The 15,444-nt window shown below is 38.7% G+C and overlaps 1 protein-coding gene across 4 annotated transcripts in view; it reads left to right on the top strand.

The window, feature by feature from the left end:
• The window catches only part of camkvl (CaM kinase-like vesicle-associated, like), a 55,004-nt gene extending 40,538 nt beyond the window's left edge, over positions 1-14,466 (top strand). For all 4 annotated transcript variants that reach the window (XM_077214482.1, XM_077214485.1, XM_077214481.1 and 1 more), the window contains 10 exons: positions 4,218-4,324; positions 4,516-4,647; positions 5,039-5,113; positions 6,803-6,941; positions 7,810-7,930; positions 8,022-8,097; positions 10,262-10,398; positions 10,513-10,591; positions 10,666-10,753; positions 12,083-14,466. In XM_077214482.1, coding sequence (XP_077070597.1) covers positions 4,230-4,324; positions 4,516-4,647; positions 5,039-5,113; positions 6,803-6,941; positions 7,810-7,930; positions 8,022-8,097; positions 10,262-10,398; positions 10,513-10,591; positions 10,666-10,753; positions 12,083-13,408 — 2,268 coding nt within the window. In that variant the 5' untranslated portion in view covers positions 4,218-4,229 and the 3' untranslated portion in view covers positions 13,409-14,466. The remainder of the gene's footprint in view (positions 1-4,217; positions 4,325-4,515; positions 4,648-5,038; positions 5,114-6,802; positions 6,942-7,809; positions 7,931-8,021; positions 8,098-10,261; positions 10,399-10,512; positions 10,592-10,665; positions 10,754-12,082) is intronic.
• The last annotated feature ends 978 nt before the right edge of the window (positions 14,467-15,444 follow it).

Below are 15,444 nucleotides of genomic sequence, written 5' to 3' on the forward strand. Positions count from 1 at the left end.
AGGCACCCCTCAAACCCTTTGTTGCCTCCTCATCTTTGGTCTTGTATCTTTCTTGAACTCGGTCTCCAGGCTGGGAGAATGTTCGAATGCTAATTTTGGATTGTATGTAAGGGGTGGGTGTGTGCAAAAAATAGCCATTATGAATATGTATGGACCCTCAATTAAAACAACATACATTTTTGCCTGAACTGATCTGAGAAATCACAAGCTCTGAGACAGTAATCCTTTATCCCACCGCATCCCATAATGGTCATCTCTACAAGATTGCCTTTTTTCACACCGAAGAGAGAAGGATGTGAGATTCCGTACGTGTGCACGAGTTCTGTAACACAGGGCACGTATTGAGTCTAACTAATGAGCGAGGACTGTCAAATGTGATCCATCCTTCCAGTGCAAGGTTCCCATCAAAACATGCGCATCACTACCCTAATGTAAGCATGTCACCTTCTGTATTTGCATCCAGCTCCGGAGGGAATCCAAGCTCGTTGTGAATATATCTTGTCAGCGCGTTCATACCATACGGAAAGAGTGTTAGAAAGTGCCTGTAGGAGGGAAGTAGCAACTCTGGCTCATAACTTCCTGCACTACACACAGTGGCCTACCGTCATCCAACAATGACAAGTCATATTTATTCATATTAGCTATTTATTATCATAAAAGTAGGTGTTATAAATAACTGTTTGTTTGTTTGTTTGTTATAAAATGATCCAAATATGTTTTAAATACAATCATTCATTGACAATTACATAGAAATATTTATGTATATATTGTAAACCCACTGGCCACTGTATTAGGTACACCTTGCTAGTACCGGGTTGGACCCCCTTTTGCCTTCCGAACTGCCTTCTTTGTGGCTTAGATTCAACAAAGTGCTGGAAACCTTCCTTAGAGATTTTGGTCCATATTGACATGATAACATGACGCAGTTGCTGCAGATTTGTCACCTGCACATCCATGAAGCGAGGCTCCAGTTCCAGCACATCCCAGAGGCGCTCTATTGGATTAGGATCTGGCGACTGTGGAGGCCATTTGAGTATAGTGACTCATTGACATGTTCAAGAAACCAGTTTGAGGTGATTTGAGCTTTGTGACATGGCGTGTTACCTGCTGGAAGTAGCCATCATTTACAAACCATTGATACAAGGCAGGATGGATCCATGCTTTCATATTGTTTCGGCACTATTCGGACCCAGCCACCTTATTGTCGCAGCAGAAATTGAGAAATTTTTACAGTCTTCTCTATTGTCCAGGTTTGGTGAGCTCGTGTCCCACAAAGCTCTGCAGCCATTTATATTTCAGAGGCAACACACTATCCTCTGTGCCACAGCTCTGAAATAAGTGTTGCATTTTTAAGATGACATGTCAAGTTAAAAATAGTTTAAATTTTTAAAACACGTCTGTGTTCTGTTTCACTGTGCTGTGCCTCATCTAGCTTGAATGCAAGAAGACATCTTATGTAAAGACCCCCTAAGAAACGTGTCTGATTGGGGTCAAGTGATCCCGAAACCGGCCGATTCAGGAAACTAGTCGATTTAAAAAAAAAAACTACTTTTCATTTGCCTCTCCAAAGAAATCTGTCCATAGCAGTTCCTTATGATCTTTGTGCATGTTTTAAAACTATTTTTTAACTGTTGCAACATGCACATGAAATTTTGTCACAACATTTTGTTCTCATCTTGGCTACTTCTTAATTTAGACACAAGCCACATGACTATCTGGCGCTCTTGCAACATGTTTTTAGTGTGTCATATTTTATTTATTGAAATGCAGAAATGTTCTAACAGGCCTGTCACATAACAAATCATTGTGGCACAATTTTATTTTAATTAAATGTTATGGAGTTGTTTGCGTGGTACCAGAAGGCAGGTAACAGAAATAGCTATGTAAATATAACAAACATGATATCTCAGAAGTATGCGTAACAATGCCATGTTGACTTTGCTGCAGGATGAACAGCTGTCTAGCAAAAACTAGGAAGTGCCTCGGTGATGTTAATGTCTTCACTTCCTTTATTAAAAAGATATCACAGTATTCCAGTTTGTCACTTCATATCAGTCTCAGCATAAATTCAGCAAAGTCCTTCACAATGTTCAAGTTATGTAATATTTCACTTGTTCCTGACCTCTCCTACTGTATCCCGACCCCTCCCGTGCATGGATCCATGTGAGGGATTAGGGATTAGGGGCAGGAGCTGGAGCTGGATTACACAGCTGACAGTCCAGTTCTCTCTCTTCTGATAAAGATGCTGTCACTCTCATCACGCTCTTCCACACTGATACCATCAGTCTTAAAGATGTACTGTTTCCCTGCACTGAGAAACATGTCCGCCCAACCATCTGTTGAATTATTTTCTCTTGAGCACTATATTTCTGATTTTGTAATTGTGTGATACATCAGAAACACCTTTTCACAAATTAGATTTTTTTGAAACACAATAAAGATACAAATTGTGTTGTTTGGAGTGATAACAGTAATCTATAACCAAAAAAACATGATGTCCTTGTTACTGCATGATTTTCTCCCTATTAAAAGTGTGTGTACATGTGCGTGTGTGGTTGGTCCTTGTAAAACCTACGTTATGGTCCCCACAAAGGGGATTTTTTTTTTTTATGCAGAAAGTTTTCTGTGATGAGTAGGTTAGGGGATAGAATATAAAGTTTGTACAGTATAAAAACTAGGGATGCACTATATATTGGCCACCATATCCGTATCATGTATGTTATCATATATGTGACCCTGGACCACAAAACCAGTGACATGGGTCAATTTCTTTTAATTGAGATTTATACATCATCTGAAAGGTGAATAAATGAGCTTTCCATTGATTTGTGGTTTGTTAGGACAGGACAATATTTGGCAGAGATACAACTATTTGAAAATCTGGAAACTGAGGGTGCAAAAAAATCTTAACATTGAGAAAATCGCCTTTAAAGTTGTCAATTTATGTTTGCGATTTTGCTGCATTCACTCACAAAAATAAAATATTTATATATTTACGGTAGGACATTTACAAAATATCTTCATGGAACAAGATCTTTAATTAATATCCTAATGATTTTTGGCATAAAAGAAAAATTGATCATTTTGACCCATACAATGTATTGTTGGCTATTGCCAAAAATATACCCGTGCGACTTGTGACTGGTTTATTGATCCAGGGTCACATATGTACATATATGTTATCGTTATTGGCCCGATGAGAAAATTTGTCCGATATCTTGAAGCAGATCAATAATGGACTACTTCCTTCAGCTGAGACACGTCTGATGTGCACTGTTTGCCATGATGGTTGTGAAGTGCTTTAAATATGATTGGAAGTCTGTCAAATAGGTTACATCAAATTATAATGAGAACATTGTAATTGTGTGCTTGGGACGTGACTTTCAATAGACTTTTGTTTTTGTAATCAGGCTCTAAAAAACATGTAAAAAAAATTGGATTTAGATTGATTTGCCAATATATCGGTTATCGGCATTTAAATATAAAGAATTATCGGTTAACGGTATCGGCCACAATTTTCATATCGGCGCATCCCTAATAAAAACCATGTCTATGGAATGTCCCCAACTCTGTGTGTGTGTGTGTGTGTGTGTGTGTGTGTGTGTGTGTGTGTGTGTGTGTGTGTGTGTGTGTGTGTGTGTGTGTGTGTGTGTGTGTGTGTGAATTAGCCAGCCACTAGTGAGTAGCAGCTTAATTTAAGCAAATTCTGCAATCCTCTGACTTGTAACCCTGTCATCCATTGATTGTTTGTTTGTTTATTTATTGATTGATTTATTCACTTGTATGTTTATTATAAAATATCTCACTAAATTTTTAGTTAGACCTAAAGGGTTAGACATCTCCTTTTATTGACTTTATGCATAAAGCACAAACGTGATGAATTTCTTTGTAGCAAATTGTTACATTCCAATTAATGGGAAGAAATGGACTGTTTTACTAGAATGGGTATGTTTTACACAGAAATTGTTCTGCTTGTGTTGAATGAATAATGTCCAATATTTCCAGTTGATATTTTCTAGTTTATATTTAAAACAAAAAAAGTCTCCTTTCGGTCATGTTGAAACCACATTCATTAGCATTTCACAATTTCTGTGTAAAACCTGTCTTGGTGAGGCTAGTTTGTGAAGACACATGCTCCTCTAGAGTGAATGGCATTAGTTTTATTGAGATTGATAGCTGTATGTGTATGTGTACGCTTCTTGTTCTCCTCTGGACAGGTGGATGCTGTCATGCCATTTGGGTGCCTTGCTCTGCGAGATGGGCGGACATACAACAGCCTGTCAGACGTCACTGACAAATACGAGATTGGACAGGTCCTCAAGGCGTGAGTGTGCATAGATATGCCATTATAGCCTTAAGAAAGCCAATCCATCAATTACAGACATGTGGTCTCACTAAACATTAATTCAGAATGCTTTTCTCCCAATACATAGGTGTTTATCTCAGCAGTGTAGTTCTTAATATAACCGATTCACACACTTAAAATGCAGCATTCAGTATCATTTCTCTCTACAGGAAAGAATTTTGTGAGCTGTGCCTGGTGAAGGAACGACAGACGGACAAGGTCTATGTGTGCAAGAAATTCCTCAAGAAAGATGGCAAGAAAGTGCGGAAGGCAGCCAAGAACGAGATCATGATCTTGAAAATGTACACGGTGACTCAAACATCAACAGATGATGTAGGGTTTTGTGAGAGTGCTGATCTGAAAGGACAAAGAGAACATTTAAAGGGATAGTTCGCCCAGAAATCAAAATTCTGCCCTTGTGTCATTTCAAAACATCAAATTCATCTTTCATCTGTGGAGCACAAAAGTAAAAATATAGCTGTATGTTTTCATTTTTGGGCGCGCTACTCCTTTAAGGATGGTGGGGTGGAGAGAAAGATGGAGAGGGTAAGAGAAGCTGAATGTATCACTCGTGGTGGGATTATTTCTATCCTTTCTCACTCTTTTTGAAGCATTATTTTACTCTTTTTATAACGTGAGATGAAGAAACTATTCAGCTTTTTCCTGTCATGTGTCATTGTGTCATTATTCCAGGCTCAAACACCCAAACATCTTGCAGCTGATTGATGCATTCGAGACCAGGAAAGAGTTCTTCATCGTACAAGAACTGTGAGTCTGACCTTGCGTTTGCAGTGATCAGTCACCATCCCTTCCCAGTGTCATTCAGTAGGCCAAGGACACATCTCTCCGCACCAGAATATCACTCCAGAAAATCCACTTCTTCTGACTCCACTCCTCACGCAAATATCCACATCTAGCCAGAGCTAAAAATCTGTTAAAACCCTGTCATCTGATTATGCATGAATGACTTTGATATGCTATTACAGCTATAAAGATTACAGTAATGAGTGTCTATAATAGAAAATGCAGTTTCTGGACATTTTGTCATTTACCATTTCTGTTTTAATCTTAAAGATCCTATAGAATGATGTTAAATGATGAAGTTAGCTTGATGGATACCAGTTGCATTTCTGGCATTCTGAAAATAAAATATTTGAAGTGTTTGAAAAATTTCAAATGTAATTTTGGTGGCAATGGTGTGTCAGTAACACTAAATTAGGTGCATAAGAAGTCAGATGTAGAATTACATACATAGATTAATATTATGTTTACTTTGGGGTATTTTGTTGAAATCACAACATTTTTAGCAGTCATATTCAGAACATATTCTTAGATTTTATAGTTTCACATTTGTGCATTACTGTACGTATTGGCAAAATGTTCCGATCCGGATTGAATTCATGAAGTTTAGTTTTTAATTTGATTTAAAATGTAGATTTTTATAACATTTGAAAACAGCACATTTTCTTAATGATTTAGCAAATTTGGGCAGGTCTTTATGTAATGGTTGATCAAAATCCTTCTAATATAGTGATATTTCACTATGTTTTAAAATTCTCTAATCGTTTTATGTTTGGTGACTAACCACAATAATGCATTTTGGTCCTTTTTGAGGCTCTGGATTAATCCTGAATTATCCTGAATATAATTAAATAATCCTATAGTTCCCAAAAAGTGATGTCCAGAGGGGAGTTTTTTTTAATTACCCTACATGTTTTATTAAACCAACAAAATATGAGGATATATAATCATTTAAATATTAATATAACAATTTTAATATGAGGGAAGAACAAAACTAACTTACTTAAGGTATTTATCTGGCAAAAAAGGGTCTAACTACTGCTACAGGTTTTATTTATATGCAAATAAAAATGCTTCGAAAAACAAAACGCTCACAGAAAAAAAATATACTGACTATAACATAGTTATTGATATTTCATTGGTTCTCTTGTGAGTCCTCATAAATTCTTTGTATGCCAACCTGGCCAAAAATGTTGTCCGCACATTTTGGCATGTTTCATTGTGATTATTTAATTTGATCACCAAAAAAACAGTTTACTTCAATCATAACTATGCAATATGCTTACAAAATCGTTAACACATTTCTAATAATATTTGAATAACGGGTAAAAAAGTACATTTTCCTAGAGGGGATCACTTTTGGCCACTACTACTGTCAAATATATATGTATATTTGAATATACCAAATATATGTGTGTCAAACCATTACAGGGCTGTTGTTCTATCTCTATCAGATATATGTTTGCAGTACCTTGTTTCCAGCTGTCAGTCCACCTATCAGCTCAAGGTCCCAGTTAGTCAAAGGCCTTGGAGCACTGGTCCTATTGCCCTAGGCCTAGGGCATACTCCATCCCTGACCAACCTTACTACCAATTAAATACAGCTTAAATTAGAATTACAAACATATCTTATGTTTTAACTGTGTGTTCATCACAGGGCCACAGGTGGAGATGTGTTTGATTGGATCTTAGACCAGGGGAACTACACAGAGAGAGATGCCTCCAATGTGATTCGTCAAGTCTTAGAAGCAGTTGCGTACCTTCACTCCCTCAACATCGTCCACAGGAACTTAAAGGTTGGTATGCAGTCATAATATGATCATTTGTATTAATGGAAAGTCCATATATACAATAGAATAATGGAGTGCAAAACCATATGCACCATAGGCCGGTTTAATATCTGAACATGTGACTCAAAGACTGCAACTCTGTGTTAAAACGTGTTAATGTGCATGTGTGTGCTGGGGATGTTTCTATTTGTGGAGTATTAAATGATAATCATCAGTTATATTAATCAAACGCCTAGTCCTCTTTGACTCATAACACTGTACAACTGTAATATTGCAGGTGCTCCCTGTGGGTGTCATTAATGTTCAAAACAAATATGAAAGGAATAAACAGCATTGCCAAGCTCCTGTGGTTCTAATGCTTCATCCTAAAGTCATTAAGGTTATGATGCTGTTTGTCATGAGACAACATGTGTTTATAGTGCCCTCTAGTGCACGGCAGCAACACGCTGTGCAGGATATTAGCATCAGACATTCTCTATTATGTGTATGCATCTCATTTGCTCTTGTCAATAATGCATAATTCTGTGTTGCCTCCTGGGTGTTTTTAGATATAGCTTTGATGCATTTCCTTTTAGGGTTCGTGCTTGAAATATCACAGTCTGAGATTCATATATTATACAGAGTAGGTCAGCTGTGGGTTTTCAGATTTATCTTTCAAAGACAGAACTCATTGTTCACATTGAGAGCGGGTGAAGGGTGTGTCCTGTCTGGTCTCTACTGGCCAGAATAAAGACGAATATCAATATCATTTGGGACACAGCAACGTTTTATTCAGTCATACTTTGGCCTAATGCCATCTCTTTCCTCCTATCAGTACTTATATATTAAAGTATTGATTTTTTTTTTTTACCCTCTGCCTTTTCTGTCATTTCAGCTGGAGAACTTGATGTACTATAGAGAGAGTAATCACAACAAAGTCGTGTTGCGGGATTTCTACCTGTCCAGGTTTGAGAACGGCTCAATCACTGAACCCTGTGGGACACCTGAGTACCTGGGTATTTATTCATCACCATGATCTTTATTTTTCTTTAACTTTGAGTATGCGAAGCCGTAATCTTCACATTTGTTTGTCATATTTCCTGTCAGCTCCTGAAGTAGTGGCGCGTCATCGCTATGGAAGACCAGTCGATTGTTGGGCGGTGGGGGTCATTATGTACATTCTGTAAGTTGGTGTTGGATACACTATGTTAAGATTCAATTGGTTTGTCAAGGATTCTTTATTCTCTTTATGTGTTTTTTGTTTTTGTTTTAAACAGGGGGCTGGGGTCAGAAATCATGCGATTATTTAAAATATTTTTTTTATTTTTTTTATTCCAATTTATTTGTATAGTGTTTACAGTATACCCTACATTGTTCCAAAAAAATTATTATATACAGTAGTGTCAAAAAGTAATGTCAGGAGGGAATATTTCTTTTTTTAATGACCCTATAAGTTCAAAAGCCATCAAAATACAAGGGAAATATTTTATATTTTTTAAATGTTTTAAATATGAAGGAAGAACAAAACATTAAACTTTGTTAAGGTATTTATCTGACAAAATTATTTGGCAAAAAGGGCAAACTACAGCTACAGGATTTATTTTACTGTGCAAAAAAAAAAGCTCACAGGAAAACACGTACTGTAATGAGTGCACAGCTGAACATAAGTGTCTGTGACAATAAATGAATGATTAAGGCAGGCGATGACGAAACACAAAGAGTCCAAACAAATGTGATTGTGACACATACAATCACTATAGTTGTTAATATTTTGTTCATTCTCTCTTGTTTTTGAATGTGTTCATAATTCTTTTTGTATGACAGCCTGGCCAAATATGATGTCCGCACAATTTTATAAAATATAAAACACAGTATTAATGTGGTTTTATAAATAAGAATATATACACTCACCTAAAGGATTATTAGGAACACCTGTTCAATTTCTCATTAATGAAATTATCTAATCAACCAATCACATGGCAGCTGCTTCAATGCATTTAGGGGTGTGGTGCTGGTCAAGTCAATCTCCTGAACTCCAAACTGAATGTCAGAATGGGAAAGAAAGGTGATTTAAGCAATTTTGAGCGTGGCATGGTTGTTGGTGCCAGACGGGCTGGTCTGAGTATTTCACAATCTGCTCAGTTACTGGGATTTTCACGCACAACCATTTCTGGGGTTTACAAAGAATGGTGTGAAAAGGGAAAAACATCCAGTATGCGGCAGTCCTGTGGGCGAAAATGCCTTGTTGATGCTAGAGGTCAGAGGAGAATGGGCCGACTGATTCAAGCTGATAGAAGAGCAACTTTGACTGAAATAACCACTCGTTACAACCGAGGTATGCAGCAAAGCATTTGTGAAGCCACAACATGCACAGCCTTGAGGCGGATGGGCTACAACAGCAGAAGACCCCACCGGGTACCACTCATCTCCACTACAAATAGGAAAAAGAGGCTACAATTTGCACAAGCTCACCAAAATGGGACAGTTGAAGACTGGAAAATGTTGCCTGGTCTGATGAGTCTCGATTTCTGTTGAGACATTCAGATGGTAGAGTCAGAATTTGGCGTAAACAGAATGAGAACATGGATCCATCATGCCTTGTTACCACTGTGCAGGCTGGTGGTGGTGGTGTAATGGTTTGGGGGATGTTTTCTTGGCACACTTTAGGCCCCTAAGTGCCAATTGGGCATTGTTTAAATGCCACGGCCTACCTGACCATTGTTTCTGACCATGTACATCCCTTTATGGCCACCATGTACCCATCCTCTGATGGATACTTCCAGCAGGATAATGCACCATGTCACAAAGCTCGAATCATTTCAAATTGGTTTCTTGAACATGACAATGAGTTCACTGTACTAAAATGGCCCCCACAGTCACCAGATCTCAAGCCAATAGAGCATCTTTGGGATGTGGTGGAACGGGAGCTTCGTGCCCTAGATGTGCATCCCACAAATCTCCATCAACTGCAAGATGCTATCCTATCAATATGGGCCAACATTTCTAAAGAATGCTTTCAGCACCTTGTTGAATCAATGTCATGTAGAATTAAGGCAGTTCTGAAGGCGAAAGGGGTTCAAACACAGTATTAGTATGGTGTTCCTAATAATCCTTTAGGTGAGTGTATATCTGCCCTTATATTTTAGGATGGGGGTCCCTCGCAAGAAGATCATATTTAGACGGTTCTTTGGTACCAAAAAATTTGAAATTGAAAACCCTGATTTAAAGCATTTAACAGTAATTTTACAGCACTTTTATACCTAAATGTATACTCATGATCTTGGACCAAAGGAAATGTAGTACAACACAGCAGAACATAATACAAATTGTACAAATCTCATTTGTAGGTTGTCTGGAAACCCTCCCTTCTATGATGAAACTGAGGAGGAGAACACCGACATGCACAACCGGATCATCTTCTGCCGCATTGTTGGTGGAGAATTTGAATTTGATTCACCGTACTGGGATGACATTTCCCCTGCTGGTACTAAGATCAGGAACTGAGGAGCTCCTGATCCAAACTAGTAATATTTAAAATGTTTATTTTATTTTATTTTTGGTGCTTTACCCGTCAGTCTCTTTCTTCCATGTCATGAAGCAAAAGAGCTGGTCTGCAGACTTATGGATGTTGACCAAATGCTGAGAATTACTGCACAAGATGCACTTTCGCATGCATGGTAAGTCTACACACAAATAGTTGATTTCTTTCAGAGACAACACCTTTACTTATTTTTATTTATTTATTTGCTAGGATCGCCGGAAATGGGGCTTCGGAAAAAAATCTGAAGGAAGGAGTCTGTGCTCAATTTGAGAAAAACTTTGCAAAGGCAAAGTGGAGGGTAAGAGGAATTGCATTACTCACTTTTCTAGCAAACAGCACAATAAATAATAAGATAATGGATAAGGAAAGTATCTGTAAAGATGATAATGGCAAATTAAGCTGTTGTTTAATAAAGGTTCTGATGGTTATTATATTAATGTTTGCTTTTTCCTTGCATGTAATACCCAGGAGTTGAAGGTACTGTTGATATTTGCGGGGCAGCCTAGAGGCAGAGATTCTTTTCTCTGTGTAACAATCTTTGACTTGGGCACTCATACTTCCTCTAGCATCATACCTAGTGTACGATAATACATGGCTGCAGTGTCTCATGGCCTGGCCTGATTCTTCAAGCTACGATCATTCAGGAAATATGTTGTTCAAGTCGGATTGTTGGAAAGACTCTCGCTGTACTTAAGCCTCCCTGTATCTGCACACCAGTAACTAACAAATTTATCACTGCCCAGCTGGTCCCATGTGCATTCAGTCATATGCCGTCTGGCTTTTACTCACAGTGTCCTCAATATTCCAGTTTGAATTCCAGTTAGCCCTTCATTCACTCAGACAAATCTCCAGATTGACTATTCATCGTATTGTATGTGTATGAAAAGTTGTCCCTGTGTTTGTGTGTGCCATAAAGGACCAAAGTGGTTCTTATGAAAAGAGAGAAAGAGAGAGTGGCTTGTCCTTTGAGAAAGTGGTTTGTCCTCAGATGACTTACTGTAGCCCTGATTCATTTATTCACTTCATGCTTTTGCTAATGACACATACATATCAAATTGGGGGTCATCCTGTATGTGTGCTAGGGACGAGGATCGAGCAGCAGAGCATTTGAAAGACGGCAATTATCAAAAATGAGAATATTTCCGGTACTTCGCTTTTTTATCAACTGATACCAATAAATATCGGCAAATAATCATTAAGGTACCGTAATATTCTGTGCATCCCTAATTAAAACATTCTACTCAGGTCAACAGCCAGTAACAACTAATTTCATTCTTTGGTTCAGACATAATTTATCTTGCAGTTCTTGTGTAACTTCGCAGTTCTTGCATTCTCACATTCGAAGAACAGCTTGAACCAAACATATCAGAACAGCGATTTGCAAAGTTGAACTATTACACTAACTCTTGAAAATTTGTTGTTTCGATATGTTGTTACTGACGCAACAAAATTACTAAAACGCCCATCTCGAATGTGTACGTCTCATGAAAGCGATAGAGAGAGAAAACTGCTACCACCGATTGCCACACTTTTAACTATGCATTTCACCTCCATAGCAAAGAAGACCTTGCATTACTTGATAATTCACCGGGTACTAAGTGCTGGGTGTTTTTCATTTCTCTTTCAGAAAGCGATTCGTGTCACCACATTCATGCAGCGCCTCCGAGCCTCCGAAGCTGGATCACCTGATGGTGCAGTAAAAGCCCAGGGCGAAGGGGTCAGAGCAGATAGATTAGATGGTAAGGGGACACAAAAAGACTCAGGTGGCGTTTCTAATGTGAGCATGTCCCATGAGGTGTCTGTTGAAAGCAGACCCATGAAGAATCAAGAAGACGACGAAGCAGGACACAAAAAAGTAGAAGAGAAAGAAGCAGAGACCCTTGCCCGATCAAACAACTCTTTAAAAGTACAAGCAGAGGAGCCGAACAAGATAGAGACTAACGAAAGCACTTCTGAAAGGGAGGACAAGTCATCAACGGGAGCGAGCCAGAAAGCAGCACCCGTCCAGCCAATCAAGACCTCAGACAGCCGAGAGAACCACATCCCCACAGAGCCAGAGGCCACAACTGTTGGCAATGTTGAAAAGAAATCACCTCTCCCTGATACTCTAAATCGACGCAAGATGGCTGCAAATCTCTCGTTGGATCATAGCTCATGTTCGGATGCCAAAACCGGTACCTTGTCAGTGGAAAAGGAAACACCTCTTAGATCAGAAGACAAGAAAGACACGGCCCATGATATGGCCGCAAGCAGCTGGTGTCAAACACAGCTCCCAGAAGCAGTTGCAGAGAGGCCAGCAGAAGTTGGGGCCACTTGCGAGGTCAACCCGAATAGCAGAGAGTTGAAGAAAGGACGACCGGACAAGGGGAGCCAATCAGCGAAAAACATCCAGTGTACGTATGCAGGATTGGTATCTTCAAGTCTCGGCCATGATAAAACGGTATTTGAGCAGGAGCTGCAGGAGATGGTCCATGGTGCATCAGGGTACGGGAGCCCATACTGTCCAACCTACTCTGTTGGACAGTACAGTGGTCTAGAAACAGGAAGTGGAGCCAGCGCGGACTGGCAAATGGATTGTGTAATCGAACAAATTGAGAAGCAAATGGCTGCCGTGCTAGAGAAGATCGAGGGGGATATGCCTTCTTTGCTGGAGCAGATCAGCGATCATCCTGAGACCCTTCCGAGAGCAAAAAGCGCCAGTTCTTCCCCATCACCCAGACCTCGCTCATACCATCATTCGACCCCGCCACCCCTTCCCACCACACCTCGCCCACCAATGCCTTCTCTACCACACCTGACCATCCCGCCTCCCTCGTACCCGCCACCTTCCCCACCCAGTCATGTCAAAGGTCACAGCCATCCAACTGGTGACGAGGGTAACAGCGATGGCCAGAAGTCTACAAAGCGGTCTGGCCAATCACCAAGGGGAAGTGTGTCAGGAAAAGGCTTGTAAATATGCTAAGAGGATGTGAAGGCTCAAGAATGAAGTAGGTACACCATGTAACAATAAAATCTTTGGGATGTGGATTATGGATCCATGAGTACACCATACCTTTTGGGGCTGTACAGTGATATTTGGGGCTTAAACGCCAAGAACCTTGTTATTGATTGTGTGTGACGGATAAGAAGCTTTTTTAATGTCTAAAGAGGAGAGTTACTGAGCATTTTGTATTATTAGAGGAAACAGTTAAGGTTACCCCACTTGTAAATGGTTCTGCTCTACACTACCAGATCATAGCAAGCACTAATATGTTTCCTAAAAAAAAATTTCATAATTGTAATGTAGAATCTGTGGAGAGTTTGAATAAAAAAGTTTATATAACTTGAAAAAAAAACTTTAATGAAACTTGTTCCCTTAAAACAAGTTGGCATCCTGCTCTGTTTTGGAGAACCGCTGTGCATTTGCTCTTCACCAGGTACTGACTTTGGAGGGTGTTATGATTTTTGTCACTTCATCCATCTTGGATTTTTGCTCTGAGATAGTGAAGTTGAAGCAGTGCATCTGTGTTCTCTCATCAATCATTTACCTTCTGTAATATTTCCAATAAGACTAGTTCATTTATCATTCTTATTGTATATTCTCACATTGTACAGTAGTTTCTATAAGTCTCTGCCAAACATGACAGTCTTTCATTGATTGAGAATGATAATGCTCAGAGTGCGATAATTGATCATAACTTTGAGACTACTTTACAGCTATATTCTCTTTCCTGGCACCCTTTGTTTCTGTTGTATATGTCCATATACATGTTTGTTTAATTCTCATTCTCTCACTCTCTTTTCTCAATTTATGATGCATACTAGTATATCTTTACATTGTATAATACTTTTGCTAATATATCTTAAAGTAAGCTCTAATGTGTATATGTAAAGTCCTTGCAAATGTTTGTGAATTGTAACTGTGGCTTCCACCTCCTCAAATATTATATAGTTTTTGGTGATGTGAATATTCTTCCAAGTTATTTTTTGCAATCTCTACACAAATATTTCAATAAAATTCAGATCAAACTATCTTTTTTTATAAGCTTTTCTTTTGGCATGACATCTTGGATTGGTAAAAAAGAAGAAAAAAGGCAGTTGTTACATAACTAGCCTCATAGTAAATATTACAATTCCATAATGACTTTGCATCAAGTATGCTAAAGTTGCTTAAAATAAATTGTGAAAGGGCTAACATAGATAATTGCCATTTATCAAGTTTGTTACCCAAAGTATAGATGTTTCTAGTTCAGTAAGGATTCCAGCAGTATAAACTGTATTTGATGATATTCAATTCAACTTTATTTCCAGACTCAGGGTCCATTAGAGAAGAAGAAACCACAATAGTCAGTACAAAATACAATACAAAACAGTTAAAAAGACAATTATATCATATTTTCTCATAGGTGACTGGTATTGCACCACACTATTGTTAGGGACAACAGCATAGTGGCATTCTGTGAATCTCCAGCTGACAAATAAATGTAGGCTATGCATCAAATTTCAGCCATAAACTCATTTAAGCCAAAAAAGATTTTACTCTTGCCTTACCAAATAGATAATTTGCACTGCTCCACCTTAGGTTTTTTCATTGTCATTTTAGGCAACCTGAAGCGTACATAGGTTTCACATTTTTTAAACTTAACCCACAAAGATTAATTCATATAGACATTAAAAAGGGCTGGTGAGAGTAGACCCAACAACTTACTCTTAATTCTGCGAGCCCGCACGAGTCCCTCCCACTCTCCGACATCTCTTGTCACAGCCACCACAGAGAAGATGAGCACCATTCACGACTCCCGGTCCTGCCTTCAATAGTGACAGCCAGGTAACAATCATTTTTGCCCTAAGCTTTGGCACTGTTTGCCACTGCTGTGAAATTATGAACTATTTAAACATCTCAATACAGCCAGCCTAAGTCCGTAAGGTTAACAACAAGCGAGCTAGTCAGGCGTTGATGTAAAATAGCGTTGTATACGATTCAGAATATTAATTACCCTTGTATGAGTT

Source organism: Siphateles boraxobius, unplaced genomic scaffold (genome assembly GCF_051911475.1).
Source record: "Siphateles boraxobius isolate OS27281-9 unplaced genomic scaffold, OSU_SipBor_1 68, whole genome shotgun sequence".
NCBI classification, from domain to species: Eukaryota; Metazoa; Chordata; class Actinopteri; order Cypriniformes; family Leuciscidae; genus Siphateles; species Siphateles boraxobius.